General features: G+C 53.3%; 1 protein-coding gene across 5 annotated transcripts; it reads left to right on the top strand.

Annotated features, from left to right (window-relative positions):
- The first annotated feature begins 1,533 nt into the window (after nucleotides 1-1,533).
- On the top strand, nucleotides 1,534-18,139 carry FGF1 (fibroblast growth factor 1). 5 transcript variants are annotated; one of them, XM_031598497.2, is made up of 5 exons: nucleotides 1,534-1,708; nucleotides 1,983-3,030; nucleotides 14,069-14,245; nucleotides 16,491-16,594; nucleotides 17,075-18,139. In XM_031598497.2, the coding sequence occupies exons 3-5, from the start codon at nucleotides 14,077-14,079 to the stop codon at nucleotides 17,264-17,266; spliced, it is 465 nt and encodes a 154-aa protein (XP_031454357.1). In that variant the 5' UTR covers nucleotides 1,534-1,708; nucleotides 1,983-3,030; nucleotides 14,069-14,076; the 3' UTR covers nucleotides 17,267-18,139. The 5 variants fall into 5 exon arrangements, with proteins under 5 accessions (XP_031454357.1, XP_031454356.1, XP_090006894.1 ...); XM_031598496.2 differs by having other exon boundaries at nucleotides 1,536-1,708; nucleotides 14,066-14,245; nucleotides 17,072-18,139; XM_031598495.2 differs by having other exon boundaries at nucleotides 1,537-1,708; nucleotides 17,072-18,139.
- The last annotated feature ends 223 nt before the right edge of the window (nucleotides 18,140-18,362 follow it).

The raw sequence follows: 18,362 nt of genomic DNA, 5'->3' as shown, positions 1-18,362 counted from the left end.
TACAAACAGCCTAATTTTCAGGCAACACAAAAGAGAAGCTTGTACACTGGTGCTGTTCATGCAGTACAATTTCATGGCTCCCCCAAAAGAGAACAGCACAGTGCCAGAGAGGAATTCCTTACTTTGTACCAAAATGATTAATGGGAAACAGGAAAAAAAGAAAAGAATTTCATGTGCTAGCTAAAGATTGCAAAACAGCCTGAAAAAAAAAAAAAAAAAAAAGAAAAGAAAAGAAAAAAGAAAAAAAGAAAAAAAAAAAGTTTTTCAGACTTTAATTCTTCACTTATCTCACATGCACCTGAGATGACCCCTTTCACTGCAAACCGAGGCACACCTCCAGCTGAAGCTTCCCATCATTGGTCCCATCCTCCCCCCACCCCTGCTGTCATGCACTGCCTGCCTGGTGCTGGGCAGCTTGGTGCTGGCAGCTGAACCTGCTTTGTCACAGAGTGCTGGGAGAGCTTCTATGCAGAAGGAAATTCAGGTTCCACTGGGGTAAAGGTGTGGCTGTGTGCACACTCCCTCCCAGCTGCAAGAAGCCCGTTCCCTCTTGTCCCTGCCCTAGGATGACTTTGCACTGAGCGAAGTCCCCACTGGAGATCATCCCAGTGGTTGCACTTGGAACTTCAGCATAGGAACTTTCTGTGAGTTTTTTTTATGCAAAGACACAGTTTAGGTGACCCAATATGTCACACCAGCATCAATCCTCCCAGCACTCACTGCAATGATGGCAGGGAAAGGACATGGCTCCTCACTGCCACCACTGGGCTTCCATCCGGAGGGCTGAAAGATACAGCTGGGACAAGTATAGCCTTATCCCTGCCAGTGCCATGGTCCTAGGATGTCCCCGAGGACACATCCCCAGAGGAGGCCCCATGGCACACATGGGCCATGAGTGGATCTGGCTTCACTCAAGACGTAGGGAACCCACAGCTCCCGCCTGCCCCTGCCCCTGGCCATGGCCCCTTCCTTCTCCAGGCATGTGGGATGTCTGCAGCCCACGTAGGGGAATGCAGCACACAGGGTTGGGCCTGGCATCAGTTTATGTTAAGGCTGTTGCAAGCTGCCAGCTTTTTTTTTTTAACTTATCTCCTGTCAGCTTCCTGGCAGGCTGCACTGTGGGGAAAATGGGCAGAAAAAGGTCTAATAGTGCTGGGGAGCCTGCAGTTCTGGTGCTGCAATGAGTCCCAGCCTGAGCCCATGGGGATGGGTGGGGGGGGGGGCTGTGGGATGGGGCCAATGGGCACCACACATCCACTGCAGCCCATTTGCTATCACCCCCTGAGAGGTCTGGGGACAAAAAAGGCTTTGCAGCAAGAAATGTAGAGGGAAGCAAGCATGGGAGCTGTACCAGCACCAGCAGCAGGGCTGTGCCCACCGCCCAGGCAGCAGGCAGAGGCCCTGGAGCGCGCTGGGCACAGGGTGGGAGGCTGGATTCAATCCTTGTCTTTCACCTGGGCTGGAGGCCAGCCCCAAAATAGCAATCCAAAAACAAGATCACATGAGAGGGAAAAAATAGCAAGGCAAAGGATTGTCCATACTTCCTTGTCTTATGTGGGCGCAGTGCAGCAGCCCCAGTGACAGCAGCACCGTCCCAGCCCCACACATCCCGGACACAGCTGGATTTTGCCTGGAAAGCATCACCACCCCAGTGATGGTGCCGGTCTGAGGACACCGCTTCTCCTTGGAGCTTTTCCTGCATGCTGCTGTGAGTGTGTGAGCATGGGTGTGCGGGCAGTGGGGTGAGGGATAGGGTGACCCAGCAGCAGAGTTCTGCACACCCCCAACCCAGCAGTGCACGTGGGGTATGGCTCCTGCAGGCACACAGCCTCACTGTGGGCATTGCAGCCTGTCCCCAAACGGTCTGCAATGGGTTTTTGTGGTTTCCAAGCTCCCAGAAATTCTGTGGGCTCAGCCAGGCGTGCACGGCCAGGGGAACGGCTGGCGATTTGTTTTCTCTTTCTGGACTTCTTTCTGGACAGGGAGGGAGGCAGGAGACATTTCTGTGCTCAGCAATGCAGCTGCAAGGCGAGCAATGAGCTCCCCCCGGACCTGGCACATCTCAGGGGGCTCTTTGACAGCAGTCTCGCAGAAAGCTTTGCCACTGCTGCTCGCTCCTGGTCTGACTGCTGCGTGCTGCTCAGAACCCTTCTGCTTCCACGCGGCAGAAAGCGGCTCCGTAGTTAATTATTTACTGTACCTCTAAGCAAGCCAAGAAACGTGCATTATTTACGGCACTCGCGCAGCAGAACGAGGTGAGGGCTCCTTCCCAAAGGCACCAGCAGGAGCAGCACGGCCGTGGCCATGCCGAGCCGGGGGGCAGCGCGGGGCCCGGGCCGCATCAGGGCTCTGCCTGTCCCCAAACCTGCTGCAAACTGCGGCGTTCTTGACCAGCCGCTCGGCTCTGCTCAGACCGCTTCGGATCCGAAACCGGATCGGCTGCACAAACGCACGGACGCCGTGCGGCACAGCCACGAGCCCGACAGACCCGCGGCCGAACGACGCTCCAACAGCAGCGGGGGCAGCTGGCCAAGCTCTGCGCTCGCTCCTTTACCCGCAGCAGCCACGCACAAAGCCCGCATCGGGCGCGGCTCTCTCGGGCCCATATCCACTAGTGGGAAGCTCTGAAAGCCCCGATCTGCTTTGGTTTCCTTGGCCACGGGAGGCTGGCAGCAAGCAGCAGCCTCTGGCTCGGGGCCGCCTGCCCGCTGGGTGCCCCCCGTGTGCCCGCTGGGTGCTCGCTCACTGCCCGCTCGGTGCCCCCCTGTGCCCGCCGGGCTCAGCCCCGGGGCGGGGCAGCGGTAGCAGCGGTAGCAGCGGTGCCCGCTGAGCCCGACACGGCCGTGCGGGCCGCCCGTCCCCTCCCACCGCAGCTCCTCGCCAATAGGCTTGGCCGATTTTTTTTTTTTCTGTTTTTTTCTTCCCCCCCTCCCGTCCCCCTCTATTTTTTTTCCCTGTCTCCCCTTCGCTCTGACACCAGCTAAAGGCTCAGCCCGGCGGCGGCAGCTCCTCCGCGGGACCGTGCGGGCGGTACGTTACCCGGGATGCTGCGTGCGGCCCCGGGCGGGGATGTGGCTGCCCTGGGCTGCGGGCGGGGCGGCGGGCAGCGAGCATCCCATCTCATCCCCATCTCATCCCCATCTCCGTTCCCCCCTTCCCCATCCCACCGGGCAGCACCCAGAAGCATCCCCCGAAGCCGCGGGCGCGGTACGGAGAGGCTGGGAGGGGCCCGGGTGCCCACGTGCTGTCAGTGTGCTCCTACCTGGGGAGGATGTGGGGACCGGAGCAGGGCCTGAGGGGGCTCCACGAGGGCACAGATGGGCCAGGAGGGGGGAAGAGGGAGCAGGTTCCTTCTGCAGAGACATTACGGTTTTGAATGTGCTATTTCCTCACCTAAATGGGCCAAAATCCCCCAAACCTTGCAGGTGTCATTGGGCTGCTGCCACTGGGAGAATGGAGGGCTTCAAAACAATGTGAGTTTCACTGCAATTTCAAAATGACTGCAAATTAACTGGAAGCTGCGGCTAGAAATTTGTCTCTGAATTTGAATCCAAATTTTTTAAATGTTTTATTTTGCAAAACCTAATATTAGGACTATTCCAATAGGAAATTTGTCTAAGCGATGCGGTGCTAGAAAATGGTTTAAAAAAAAAAATTAGTAAAAGAAAATTATGAATAATAATTTCCTTAATAGAAATGTCCTGGGCAGAGCCCCAGGTCCCATTGCCCCACGTGCTGTTGGTGACACAGTGATGGGTGGCAGTGGGACCCAGGCCTGTGGTGATCCAGCAGCAACCGCCTGAGCCCCTGAGCCGCAGGGAAGCTCTGCACACACAAACACGAGTCTGGACTTTAATTGGTTCCTAATTGCAGTGCTTGGCTTGGCGCTGATAAGCAGAACAATGCCTGAGTGTTCTCCCTTCAAAACGGGGTCAGCACAGCACTGCTCAGTGTGCAGAACAGACTTGGGTTGGGGCTGACCGCAGTTCGGGTCCAGGGAGGCCTCGGCCAGCCCCAGCCCTTTGGATAACCTCCCCTTCCAGCTCCACCCCGCCCAGGGGAGAGCCTCCCCCTCTCAAGCTCCCCGAATGACTCTGGCCTTCCTCCCACTCCCAAGACCTCGATCTTCCCCCCACCCCAGCAGCTCATCACACAGCTGGCCACAACGGTGCTGTTTCCCCAGCAGTGATGCGGCTCTGCTGCTGCCAACCCTGGGGCTGCATTCCCCACCACAGCAGTGCTGGTGCTCAGCTCTCCCTCTGCCTGCTTTATATGAATTTTCCTCTGTGCCAACTGGTATGAGCAAGCTAAAATGCTCACAAACATAGGGGAAGCAGCAAGGAGGGGGAGCATGAAGGAGGTGCGTGGCACCCGATGCGCCCAGGAAGGGTGATCAGGGCTGGGGGTGTATTTGCTTTGTATTGAGCTTCTCTGGTCTGGCACGGGCAGTAGTTACAGCTCACAGTGCCAGCCATAGGGATAGCAGCCCCCGCAAGTTCATCTCAGTCTGTCTCCTCTTGTTTCAATGTACTTCTGATGATGCATTCATAGAGCAGATTTAAATCTGATCCTCTTAAATATTTGCTTTCTCTTCTGATGCCAAGTCAGAAATTTAAATAATAATATTAATAAATGAAAGAGCTTAGCCATTAGAAAGGCCCATTTCTTTCCTCAGTAAGAAAGATGCGGATTTTCCTCCTGGAAGAGCTGTGAGACAGAGCATGGCTCACCTGGAGCGGTCGCTTCTCTGTGCAGCCCCAGCAGTGCTGCTGGTGCACATCTGTGTTTTCCACTCCCATGCACACACTGTGTGCAGCCTCACAGGGAAAGTTCCAGAGCTCGTGGCAGAAGCAGTGTTCTGGCTTCCTGCAGGAAGCAATCCCCTTTCAGCTCCATTTCCAGCAGCTCCTGGGGCTGCGTGAGGCCCTTAGCACCATGGTTGGGTAACCAAAGGGCAAATGCTTCCATCAGGAAGTCCATAGCTGCATGACAATGTGTGGAAGGAGGAAGGAAAAAGGATTTTCAAGAGACATTGCAATCCAGAACCACAAACAGGCACATTTCTGCAGGAAATAAGCTTGCTTTAGGGGATTCATTAGAGAAAACTGCAACTTTTCAATGAGGAGATCATCACCAACTTTTACTGCAATGGGGCAATAATTGTTGGTGGGTGCCGATGTCAGTCCCCACCTCATGCTCCCTGTGCATCCCAGGCTGTGTCTCAGCAGGGCTGTGTGCTCCTCAAACCCTTCCCACGTGCCTGGTGCCATCTCCCACTGCAGCAGCAGCAGATGCCACCAGCACCAGAGCAAAACTATCATGGTGCACAGTGACCTCTGCCTCATTCCAGCACTGCCTGCTGCAGGAGCAGCTCCGTCCTCTCTACAACCCCAGGAGCACCACTGCAGTAATGCCCAGAGCATTTGCCTCCTGCATTAAACAACCCCCTTTAATCATCTTTAATTTCACGACCCTCAAAATGGCAGCAGTTTAGATGAGATGAGTAGACACCTCTCAAGAATGTGAGCTCAGAAATAAGAGGTTGCAAAGGACAGTGGAGAAAGATGGTCTCTAGCCACAGATCAGCCCAAAAGATGGTCCTTAGCCACAGGTCAGACCACCACCAGCCTGCAACTCAAGAGGACTGGATAAAGCCTTGGCTGGGTTTCACAAGCAAGATGCCAGCATTGCCCGAGCTCTCTGGCAGACCTGCAGGCCTGGAAACATGGGGATTTCCTTCCATCTGCAGATCCCAGCTCCTTCACAGGAGCACACCGCACCCAAAATGCACTGAGGACTGCTGTGTCCTGGGGCACTGATGGACAGACAGAGAAACCCCAGCCCAGTCCTGGGTACAGGGCATACAAGCACTTGTGCTGTGTCCTGTAGCACCTGCCAGGGAGTGCAGGGAGGACGGGCACAGCTGGCACTGCCCTCTGGCACAGCTCAAGGGCTGCTAATGCTCACGGCTGGGGCAGCCTTAGAAATCCCACATTCATTTTGTGCAACTGCACGTCACTGATTATCGCCTGTGCTGGAGAACTGGATGGCTCTGCTTTTTAAGCCACACACAATAGAAATCTGTTTGCAGAAGAATTTGCTGAAAACAAGTTCAGCAAGAGAGAGAGGCACTGCTGCTTTGTTATCTTTGCCCCAGTGTGCAGCATGGCCTGAATGAATGCAATAATCCTCCCTTCCTCTCCTCTCATTAAACAAAAGAGCAGCCTGACTCAGTATTCCTCAGTAAGAGCAGTCAGTACTTTTTACCTTGCATCCAACATCAGTGTCCCCTCTGTTAATGCTGCAGGGGCAGACAGCAGCAGATCCTGCAGCCCTGCAGAGCAGTGCCTCAGTGCAGCACAGCAGGATGGCTGCAGGTTGTGGGCACTGCCTGCAGGGTGCAGAGAGGTCTGGACGTGCAGTTAGCACCAGGCCTTCCTCCTTCCTAAAGCTCGTATAACAAAATGGTTTGATTCCCCAGCTGCTCAAATGGGCAGAAAAAGGCTGATAATTGTCTGGGTTTTCAGACCTGGGCATTCAGCACAGCCCCTCTCTGTCCTATTTCTTCTTTCCCAAACTGGCTGGGCCTGAGCCCTCCCCAGGATGAGACAGAGGCACCTAAAGAAGAATGAAATCACCCTGAGAAATTTGCACCCAGCAGAGCAGTGCCAGCAGGGGCACAGATAAAGCAAGAGGAGAGCAGAGGGGATTAAAGTTGCCTGTTAGAGACACATGGTGGCACACAAAGTCATGCAAGAAAGCAGGAAAACTGAGAAGCATGAAAGGAATCCCATCACAGAGGGAGAGAGCAAGAAAGGCAGCAGCAAGCCCTTCCCATCCACACAGCTCTGCTGCAGAACACAGGCAGGAGAAGCCACAGAAACGCTTTGAGCTGCTCCTCCCAGGATGTTCCTCACCTTCCCATTAGCTCAGCTCTTCCCCAAGGTGGGGAGGTGCTGCTAGCAAGTGGCTGCAGGTCAAACCAACCATAAAATGGCAGTTTGCTGGCTCTGGTCCCTGTAACCAAAATGCAAGAGACACAGCACCCTGGGAAGGCTGGGGATCAGAAAAGAAGCAGAAAAAAGATTTTCCCCCCAGGCCTGCGGCAGGAGCAGGGCTGACCCGCAGGGTGACATCCCCAGCCCATTGATCTCCTCAGACTCATTCTGGTGTGGTGTTGTCCTCCCTAAGGTTTGCTCTTTGCCCGCAGCAGTCTAGACACAGGGCCGTGCGTGACTCACAGCCTTCTTGTGCTCAGAACGTTTGTTCCCACTTCTTAATTTAGAGCCGTGCTCCGAGAGGAGAAATCTGGGCGTCAACCTTAACCTTGGGACTTTTCTTCCCACGCCTCTGGCGTTAGCAGGCCGACGGTCCCACCTCTGCCTGAGTCCCTGCAGAGCCCTTCTTTCTGCCTAGCTTCTATTTCCACAGTGCAGAGCTCCAGCACTGACCCCAGTGCCCCTGGGCACCCCGAATCCCAGCCGCCCCCTGTGGTTGGGGTGAGCACAGGGCAGCCCCCAGCCCAGCATTTCCCTCCTCGCTCCCAGCCCCGCGCTCCGGGCGGACAGGAGGGGGAGATCTTCACCACCACAACTCACAGCCTGCTGCGCCGGGTGACTGCACTGCTGTTTGCTCATAGCAGCGCGCTTGCAGACAGGAGCACTCAGATGGGTACGTTGTTCTCCATTGGGACGTCCATCTCCCTTTAGATTTAAGTTCTGAAAGGAGCTGGAGGGGGCAGAGGGGCTCTGTGGGGTCAGTGCTGCGGGTGGTGGCTGTCATCTGGGGAGCTGCAGCCTTCAGGCTGTATGTGGGCGCAGGGCAGCATCGGGCATTTTGGGGATGGCATTGCTTGGATGAGCCCTTTCCTATGCCCAAAGCTTTGCAGATACAGGATTGCTTGTGTCCCAGGCCAGGCAGGTTTCAAAGGGGAAGGCTGCATACAAATTATTTTTAAATTTCTGGAGGATTCATGCTGCTTTTGTTTTGTTGCCTCAGTTCAGTGGGTTTAAAGATCTGGGATGTCCCCACCTTCTACCACCACTGCTGCTATGCTGGGTTGTGTCTGGAGGCCATCAGGGCGTCCCCTCACCCCATGCAGGTGTCCCAGGGCCAGGCCACCACCTGCTCACAGATGTCCCAGAGCCTTCCAGCCATGCCAGGCTGCAAATAGCCCACGTGGGTGGCACCTGATGGCAGCGCTCCACAAAGCACTCGGTTCTATCAGATGTTTATAATTGCAGCTGTCTCTCCTGTGCTGCATTGTTGGCGGCTGCTGGTGTTTGCAGGGATCAGACAGGGCAGACAGGCTGTCAGAAACCACTGGCTGTCTCCTCGCTGTGCTACGGAGAGCAGCAGCCCTGGGGCAGGGCTGTTTTCCTTGGAGCTGTGGTCATCAGCCATGCTGTTGTCTTAAGGGGACAAACTGGTGTCCAGCTCTCCCATTCACAGGTGCCTCGTGCTGCTGTCTGGAGCTTCTGCCAAGGGCTGGCACATCCCATGTGTCAGCTGTGCTCCTCTGACTGGAAATGGCACATGGACACCTGGGGACCCAGTGGGCTGTTCTGAACTGAGGTCCCCCAGAATTTTGCCCAAAGATGCATGCCAAAGAAGCAACATACCATACAATCATTCAGGTTGGAATAGACCTCTGAGATTATCTGAATCCAACCACTGACCCATCCCCATCATGCCCAGATCTTGCTCTACAACAGCAGGAAATAGATGGAGGTGCATGCTCACCAGCTGAATGCAGTGGTTCATCATCCCCTCATAATTAATCTGTTTGGATTTTTCTGTAGATCTCCTCAACCACATTTATAAAGGTTCAGCTCTGATCTTGCCTTGCTGCAACAGAGCAGAAGGATCTTTCCCTTGGAACACTCCTTGCATGTTCCCATGCACTGTGGTTTCAAACAGTACGGCATTTCTCCAGCTCTCAAGTCATGCAGATAAGAAAATTATTATTTATTGGAGGATTTTCCCAGTAATAGCAATTATTATCTCAAGCAATTGTTGCACTATTAAGTTACTGAGCAACAGCATTCATAGCAAAACACAGCCCAAGCTGTTTACTTGGGCACCCATAGCTACTAGACGCTACACTTAGAGATGTTAAGCAGCAGAACTCAGAGCAGAATTCTTCCAGGCAGTTCTTCCTCCAAACTTGACAAGCTATATTGCCATCATACAATGAGTTTGAAATGAAGATAATTAACTCCCCTTGCATTTCTACGGTAGTAAATCACTGCTGAGCTTATGGTGAACCCAGACACCAAGTGATCTTCCTTGGAACAGCACAGACTGAGGCTTGAATTCTGAGTGATGATGTGTCTACTGATGGTTAACCACGGGTATGGATGTGGAGTTTCTCTTGGCCTGGAGATGAAACCTTCTGTTTCAGGCATCCTTTGCTTCTCTGGTGAAGGACACAGCACAAGTCTGAACCCAAAGTCAAATCCTCATTTTGAAGCCAGAGCCAACCCTTGGTTGAGCTGGGCCACTCTTCACAGGGGCGGCTGAAGGAAGCATCCCATCTGACAACGTAGGCAAATTCCTACTGTTCACTCCTCACTTAAGCACATGCCTCATTAGCAGCAGCACGCCAATGTTCCGGACTCGTGTGGGTGATGAGAGCTTGGCGTGGCTGGCAGCCAACAGCAGGGTGATGGAGGGAGCACCAACAAGGCCCTTACCTGGAATCTGGTAGGAGATGCTTGGGGTGAGGCCCACAAGATACAACAGGAGAACCACATCACCCCCTTGACACGAGAGTGTAGCATAGCACAAGATTGGGGGCAAGAATCTGTCACTTGGAGTCAGGCAAATGGCTTTTCTGGGCAGAGCTGGGATGTGAGAGCGAGATGCAGAAGGGCTGGAGGAAAGCAGCGTAAACAGAGCAGCAGAAGGAAGCTGTGTGCAGCCTGCCCAGGGCTGGCACTGCCGTCTGTCCGCCTGTCTGTCTGTGGGTGTGTGGGGCCGGAGCCAGCAGCCATGGGGCAGCCACACCTGAGCCCAGACAGCCTCAGCACTCCCAGCTCTGCGGTCTGACATTTCACAGGGACAGCAGCAGTGGGTGGCAGGGGGAGCGGTGACATTTGGGAGCTGGGCAGCATCACCCAGCCTCACCTCCAGCACACAAGGACTGCAGCCGTGCTCCCTCCTGCACCACCTGTCCTGCTCTGCAGCAGCCCTGCAGGCCTCCTCTGCTGCTTTCTCCAGGAGGCAGAGCACACCCAGACCCACGGCAGGGAGAGGGGCACAGAGCCCAGCTGTCAGCTTCAGGGGCTTCTTAAAAACCACTGCAAGTGAAAGGTGCTTTAGAACATTGAGCACCAATGTTGTTAAGCGAGCACTGTAGCTCAGCCACAGGGACCTGCTAGGAGAGGATTCCTTTCCTCTCTCAGCACTGCTCCTACCCACAGTAGAGCACTCTGTCATCCATTATACTTGCTTCCTTTGATGCTGCGTACAAAACTTCTCCCCCCTCACCCTTTGCTGGAGCAACTGAGCCCTTGTGCTCTCTATCAAAAGTATTCTTTCCACACAACAGGTCCCACACATCTGGCGTGCGTTGGGATTAACAATTAAATCCCACACATGAGACAATGGGAGCTGCATCTGCAGCCAGCACTGCTCACAGCCACGTCCACGTTCCTGGTCTGAGCCCAGGCAGGCTGCAGGAAGTGAGACCCTCCTGGCACTGCTCTCCTCCCAGGCTGGGTCAGCTCCAGGAGCTGCAGCTGTAATTAAGTTAATCACCAGATTGCAGGAGGCTGTGGGCGAGGAGGTAGGAGAGGCTGGCAGGCAATTAGAAAGCAGATGATCACTTTGTTTTCCTGTCTCCCCACGGATGCCACTGCTTTGCTGAGATGCTGTACTGAGTCCCAGCCTGGAGAAGCACAGGAATCATATGTGGGTCCAGCAGAACACTTGGCTATGAGCACACCTTTGTCCCCAAGACATGCATGAGATACCTAAGGACTCCTCTGTAGGTGAAGTAGGATAGGATTACAGCATCATGAAGGTTGGAAAACACCTCTAAGTCCATTGACTCCAATTACCACCCCAAGGACACCTGTGCACAAGGAAACTTCTGCTGAGCTCTGATCCTGCCTGCATCCATCACAGTCTCTTATTCTAGGGTGAGGAAATCCATCTCACACAGTCGATCCTTAATACTTACAATGAATAAAATCCCCATTTTATTCAAGCAGTTTTGCCTATGCAGACTCCAGCAGTTCCCCAAAGCCATACCATCAGCCCCAGGGCTTCAGCAACCCACCAGGGCAACGCACAGAGGAAAGCCAGAGCCAAAGTTCTTCTAAAATATTGTACCTGTTGTAACTGCAGGGCTCCACGGGGCCTCTTGTGCAACATACAGAATAGTGACTTACAGAGACCAGATCCATTCAAAGAAATCAGAAAGGGCTGAAAGGGAAAGGAGCAGAGAGGACAAAGAGAGGTGGACAGGAAAGCACTGCGTGTGCAGTGCAGTAGCCAAGAAGTTTTGGACCCCAGCCATTTTGTTGGGCTTCTACCCCAAAAAATAAGGCCCCTAGTGTTAGGTTCGGGTTCTCTCTTGCACTCTCACTTTTTTTTTTTTAAATTTCCATAAAAACCTAATGTTTTCTTGCCAAAAATATAATAGCGGGGCCAAGGAGCTGTACTGTGCGTGGAATACCGGCTGCACAGTCATAAAAGTCTGAGAACAGCAGCAGTATTTAGCCAGGAGAGACAATGGGAGTGGAAAATTGTGTTCATTCAGCTTTTCTTGTGGAGTCAAAGGCAGCTGGTGAGCATTGAGAGCCTCCTAAAAATAGGAAAAAAAAACCTTAAAGGAAATACGCGAAAGTGAAGGCAATGTTTCCAGCAGAGCTGTTCTGTTAAAGCTATCTGTAGGTGCTCTTGACAGTGCAGACCTGCGAGTGAAGAAGGAACGCACCCCAATCTGCACCTCTCCCATGTCAGCTGTGGTGCTGGGACCCTGCTGTGCAGAGCCCACAGCTGCAGGGTGGGCTCCTCCGCTCCCTCCATCAGCTGCCAGGAGACATCAGGTGCCTTTCATCCTCTGAGAAGGGTTGAAGGAAAAAGTAGCTTCCAGTAAACTGCACAGCACCACTGGCCTTGGTTAATGCTCAGCAAAGCAGTACGGCCTGCCCAGCTCATGGGGTGACAAGCAGGCTGCTGCCCAGGCAAAGCACAGTAGCTGTGTGGAGCTGAACCACAAGTAAAGTATGAACCAGGGGAGGCGACTGTAAAACTTGGGTTGGGTCCCTTGGAGGGAGGTTAATGCTTTCAGACTGAAATGGGTCTGGAGCAGTTCAAGGCTATGGGCAGTGGGGGAGGAACTGGCCAGGAGCCGGATCTCAGGGCTAAGTAGGCAACAGCTGGGGAAACTCATATCTGATGCAGTGCTGCTCACTGGGCATTGCTCCAGCCAACACAGCGCCTGAAATACAGTGAGGACAGTAGTGAGAAGCGTAAAGCAGCACATGGCAGCACCTGCCTTCTGACCCTGCACAACTCGGAGCCCTGCCTGCAGCAGCGCTCCTGGGACAGAGGCTCTGCCAGACAGAACCCAGCCCTGGGGAAGAGAATGCTTTGCTTTACTCTCCTTGGATATCTCATGCTGTTCTGAGAAAGACCTGTAATACAATAAAAAGTGCAGCAATATCAGCAGAGCAGCAAGGACCTAAGCTGCAGCAAGTGAGGATTTTCTCCAAATACAACAGCTTTGAGCACAGAAACAAAGGAAAGAAGCTGCTTACCTTTGGAAAGCCTCAGGTATACAGGGATCTCCAGTGAGATCCCCTTACCTCCACTGCCAACCCTTACATGAGGACAGGGAAGGGGTGGATCCTGCTCCAGCCCCTCCATCACTCAGTACACTGCACACAGCTGAGCTCCTCCAGTTGGCCCTGCCTTCCCACCAGGTGCTCCATCACTGCTTCAAGACCTTCAAAGGGGCACATCTGAAAGAAAGGGATGAAGTCTGGGAACTGACCAGAGAAATGGCTGGGCATGTTTTCAACAACAGCAGTGAACTCTTATTTCCATGGTTACAGTCCTTAGTGATCAAAACTTTAAAACAAAAATTGGCACTTTCACATATTTTTATCTTCTGCATGCTTTGGGGATCTGCTTGGAGGAATAGTGTCTCCTGACTGACCTTTGGGGGAGAAATTGTTCCTAAGAACCAACCTGGCACCAGCTCAATCCTAGTGCAGCTATAACACAACTCAGTGCTCAACTGATGTTTTCACAATCTTTAAATACATATAAATAGTGACTATGTTGTCCCATAGCTAAGCTATGGGAATAAATAACATTTAAAGTCATTTCCTGACCTACTAGACATTACTAGATTTACCCTGTGCCCCATCTTTGTTCATAAATCCATTTCTCTATAAGCCCAAAGAACGTTGCCTATGAGAGGCAGCATTTTCATGGTGGTTTAAGTGCAGTCTCTGTGCTGGGCTCTTGGCTTTCCGTCACAGATGGGATGCAAGGCTGCACAACCATGACACGGTCTGGATTCAGAGTTCTGTTTTTCCATACACAGTTGATCACTGTAGGGTAAATCTCCCCCTCAAGGCCCGAACAGTGGAAGCCTCCTATGCCTGCAGTTGTCTCCCAAAATATCTAAGTTGTGTTCTGATCCTCGGTGTGTTTGCCCGGGCCAGGTGAACATCCCAGCACAAAGCAATGCTTGCTATGCAGCGTGCCGCCTGTGTTGCAATTCTAGTCACAGCCACGACGGGAAGGTATAATAATGGTGAGAGCCATTAACCCGGGCTGCTGCCTCCTGCGGGTTCCAATCAGACATTGGGTGGTTTCCAAACGTGTTTTCCAGCGTATAATTTTAGCATGTGCGTCAATAGAAAGCAGAAAGAAAACAGGATTCACTGCGATACAATTAGAGGGACCGCATCCCTGCCGCCAGCGGGACGACCCCAGCCCTCCCACTGCAGGGAGCAGCACCTGTCCCAGCCCCATCCCTCCTGCCCCTATAAGCACAGCACTGCGGGCAGCTCAGCACCCCGCTCACATCTCCCATCTCCAGCAGCCTGAACCATGGCCGAGGGGGAGATAACCACCTTCACTGCTCTGACCGAGCGCTTCGGCCTGCCGCTGGGCAACTACAAGAAGCCCAAACTCCTGTACTGCAGCAACGGGGGCCACTTCCTACGGATCCTGCCGGACGGCAAGGTGGACGGGACACGGGACCGGAGTGACCAGCACAGTAAGGACCGGCCGGGCTGCTTGGCTCTCCTGCTTGTTTGCATGCCCTGCATTGCTTGTTCAGCCTTACCAGCAGGAAGCAACCTGGCATGGGTGTGCAGGCGGCTGTGCAGCCGGGAGGGGCAGGCAGAAGGGATGCTGATTGCAGGGGATGTAATTGAGGGGTTAATTGCAACATGCAGGCAAGCAGGCAGCTGGAAGATCGGGGAGGAGCTGCAGCCCTGCGCACACCTGAGGCCATCACATCTGATCTGATGGCATCTCTGCGTGTCCCTGGGTTGGGCAGCAGTGGCACTTCACATGTGATGCTCTTGGGCAGCACGGCTGTGCTTCTCACACATGAATCGGGCTGGAGCTCGGTGTGCTGAATGTGTGTATCTGTGTGCTTTGCGTGCAGCATCCTCTCGTCTTCGATTCCTTCCCTTTCCCCTATGTGTTTAATTAAGTTCCTGCAGGATGCAGAGGTCAAAAGAGGCAAGAACAAGGCTGGCCTGGCCTCCTGCAGCAGCACCTTGCCCCCAGCAGCTCCTCTGGCTGAGCCCCTCCTTAGCATCCACCCTCATGAGGCACAAAGCAGCCGTGTGACACTGATGACACAGTTCACAGCTCTGTTTGAGAGCTTTAAGTTCTGGGGACCACTGCACTTCCAAAGTGCTCAAGAGGATTCAGGAAGTGGGAGCCCAAGGCAGTGGGTCTGGATTCTGTTATTCCATATCCTAGGTGCTTACTGGAATATAACTGGGATCTGCAGCTATCCAGATCTCGTATCTAGTTAGGAAGGAGCACTGGGAGGACCCAATTGGCCATACGTATTCTAGGAAAACGCTTTTTTTTCCCCATTAAATCATAAGGACCCATGTGGCTTTCTCCCCAAGCTTAACCTTTCCTCGTGCTTCAATGAGCAGCAGAGTTCTGGGTACAAACACCATTCCCTGCTCCTTGCAGCATCCCAGCAGTGCTGGGAACAGCCCTGAGTCCCCACCCTCAGGCTTTCCAGCCCATTCCCAACCCCACCAGCCTGAGCCCTGCAGCCAGCATCTCCCCCCCACAGACTCTCTTGCTCCTCGCTGGCCGCCAGCCAGGCCGTGTGCTGGGAAGCCCTGCCAGCTAGGAACCCCCTGAAAACAATCCTGTAAACGTGGATATCTGAGCAGGCAAATATTTACAGAGCGAATGCAGCACAGGGCAGTGTGCCGGTGGGAGCTGCCCCTCTGGAAGCACTGCACTCTGGAGTCCTGCCCATGCGCTGCCACTGGCACCGCTGCTCCAGGGAAGTTCTTATTTTTATCTGACATCGCCTTGTCAGGTGCTAGGCACAGAATGAAAGAGGGTATCTAAGGGGAAAACAAAAAATCACTCATCCTAAGTCACTGCACCCAGCACTAATTCCATTCCTGGTCCTTCACTGCAGCGCTCAGCATCCCGAGCCTTCAGCATGAAGTGAAAAATAAATGTTACATGAGCATTTCAGAGTCTTGAGGAGGAAATAAGCCCATGTTCCTTTCCAACACCAGCCTTGCCTTACAGGGAAGAGGTAACAGTACTCCATGCCCCACTAAGGAGTAAATAAATTAAGAAAAGAAGGAAGGAGCTGGAGCTAAAGCACCCACTTGTGCTTCAGTCCTTGGGCACTGAGTGCTGGAGAGCCATCTCCAGGGCTGCTCCACTGCACCGGTCTGTGCCATGGGCTGGCACCTTACGGAACATGGCTCATGGGCATCTGCAGGATGTCTGCACTGCCTTCCCTCTGTCTGCTGCCCTTCTGCAGCTCACAGGAGGACCCAGCGCCTGGATGTATGACCCAGCTCCCCAGGGCGCAGACCCTGCCAGGCAGCAAGGCATGGTGCCCTGCAGTACCAGTACCTGAGGTCTGTCTGTCCTGAAATACTTCTTCATACGTCACTCCTTAACCATCTTGTCAAAAACCACAAAGGAAATTTGCAAATTAGAGTCAGAATTAAAACCCCAATTTCCTGTGTCCCATTCCAGCATCTTAACCAAAAGGCTGCCCTTCCTTTGATGTAAAATAGGCAAAAATTGGTCTTTGGTTCCCCAAACATGGCTGTGGGGTTTCTCTGAAGGGGGGGGCACGAGGAGATGTATTTATCACACTCTGTACTGTTTCTCTTAAACTCATTATAATTCAGAACAGAAACACCTGGGCCATTATCTCTCACCACTTTCCCTTTTTCCATTTCCCTATTTTCCTTTTTACTTTATTGCTGTTGTTTTATTTTTACTTCCAGTTCAGCTCCAGCTCAGTGCGGAAGACGTGGGCGAGGTCTATATAAAGAGCACAGCGTCGGGGCAGTACCTGGCAATGGACACCAACGGGCTCCTCTATGGCTCGGTAAGCTGCAGCACACATACAGGAGCCCAGGGAGCAGGGATTCACCATCCCTGGGGCTGTTCCAGAACATGGAGATGTGGCATGGGGGACATGGTCAGTGGGCATGGTGGGGTGGGCAGGGGTTGGGGATCTGAGAGGTTTTTTCCAGCCTTAATGGTTCTGTGATTCTGTGATCTGGTGCCCAGGAGCTGCAGGACACAGAGTCACCAAAGATAATCCAGGTCTTTGAGACCCATTTATAGCAAAGCGCACGTCCCATATCCCTGTTGGTAGGCTTCTCAGCCTCACCAAGGAGCTGCTTTGCTCCCCACACTCCTGGGCTATGGGCATGGGACTGCAGAGTGAGCCAGGAGCGAGGCAGGAGCCAAGCCAAGGCCCGTCTGCACTGTGTGGTGGGCACAGGGAGCGGGCAGCAGCCCCCGAGCTGCATCCTGCCCCACGGCACCCCTCTCACTGCCCCCCACGGCTCTTTTCCAGCAGCTACCAGGCGAGGAGTGCCTGTTCCTTGAGAGGCTGGAGGAGAACCATTACAACACATACATCTCCAAAAAGCACGCAGACAAGAACTGGTTCGTCGGGCTGAAGAAAAATGGGAACAGCAAGCTGGGGCCGCGGACTCACTATGGGCAGAAGGCGATCCTCTTCCTCCCACTGCCAGTGTCAGCAGACTGATTCCCATCCCACAGCTCACAGACACCCCGCCCCGGCGCCGGCCGCCCACCCCTGCTGCCCCTTCCTGGTGTTCCAATGAAGAGCCAAGCGTTAGAGCCCCGAGCTGTAGGTAAAGGCTTGAACCAAACCAGACCCGAGCCGCTCAGCCCTGCATGACCCTTCGCAGTGATGACAAGGAGCCTCAAGCACAGCCATGCACCAGGGATGTGTGGCTTCCAGCCCAGCTGCTGCTGGAACCCAGCACCCCCGGTGCTCTGTGTTACCCCATTTATCCATCCAAGTACGTCGCTGCCAAAATGCCTTCGAGCAACTTCAAACTGCACCGTTGTTCGTGTTACTGAGCAAAAAGCTTGCAGATAACTTCACCATACTAAGCCAAGCTAATGCCAGCCAGAAGCTCCAAGTCCTCAGCATCTTAACCTTCCTTAGAATATTGCTGTACCTCATGCCATGTTATTTGTATTTATTTATTAAGTCTCTTCCACAATCCCTTTGTAAGTGCACGTGGGCACCAAATGCCCTCACCCTGTCCTGGAGATGCTGGAGCAGAACAGGAGGAGCAGGAGTGCTGCAGTTCATGTGGCTGAGGGACGCAGTGAGATTCCTCCTGGGTGACAGCTGGGCTGGGGACACAAAGCCGGAGCTGCATGGCTCCTGAATGCTCTTTTCAGTGCTTCCTTCCCTACAGCCCCTCCTGCTGTAGGGAAAAAGGGAAAAAGGCAGTTTGGTCCATAGAGTAACATAACGGTGTTAAACATTCCATTGTTCAAACAACAATTCTAGGTCAGTGGTGAAAAGTGCCCCTCTTCTGATTAGAAAAGATGGATAATCGCATTCATTTTATTTTTGTATAATAAATCCTTGGAAACTGCAGACGTGTGTGTTTGGTGGGAGCACTGCACTGCTCTGCAGTGCTTCTCATGGTGGTTGGGTGGGACACAGCATCAGGTGTGTCCTGTTGTACTCACTGTGAGCACACATAGAGATCAAGGGACCACAGACATCACTTCCCAGCTTTCAGTTACAACCCACAGCAGCCAAAAGGCACGCTTTTACTGTATCCATTAATTAAAACTTTTTAATTAAAAGAAAGGGG

This window comes from Phasianus colchicus, chromosome 15, assembly GCF_987193195.1.
Source record: "Phasianus colchicus chromosome 15, bPhaCol1.hap1.1, whole genome shotgun sequence".
NCBI classification, from domain to species: Eukaryota; Metazoa; Chordata; class Aves; order Galliformes; family Phasianidae; genus Phasianus; species Phasianus colchicus.
Note: the sequence above shows the minus strand (reverse complement) of the source record. Positions and strands in the feature narration are given on the sequence as shown.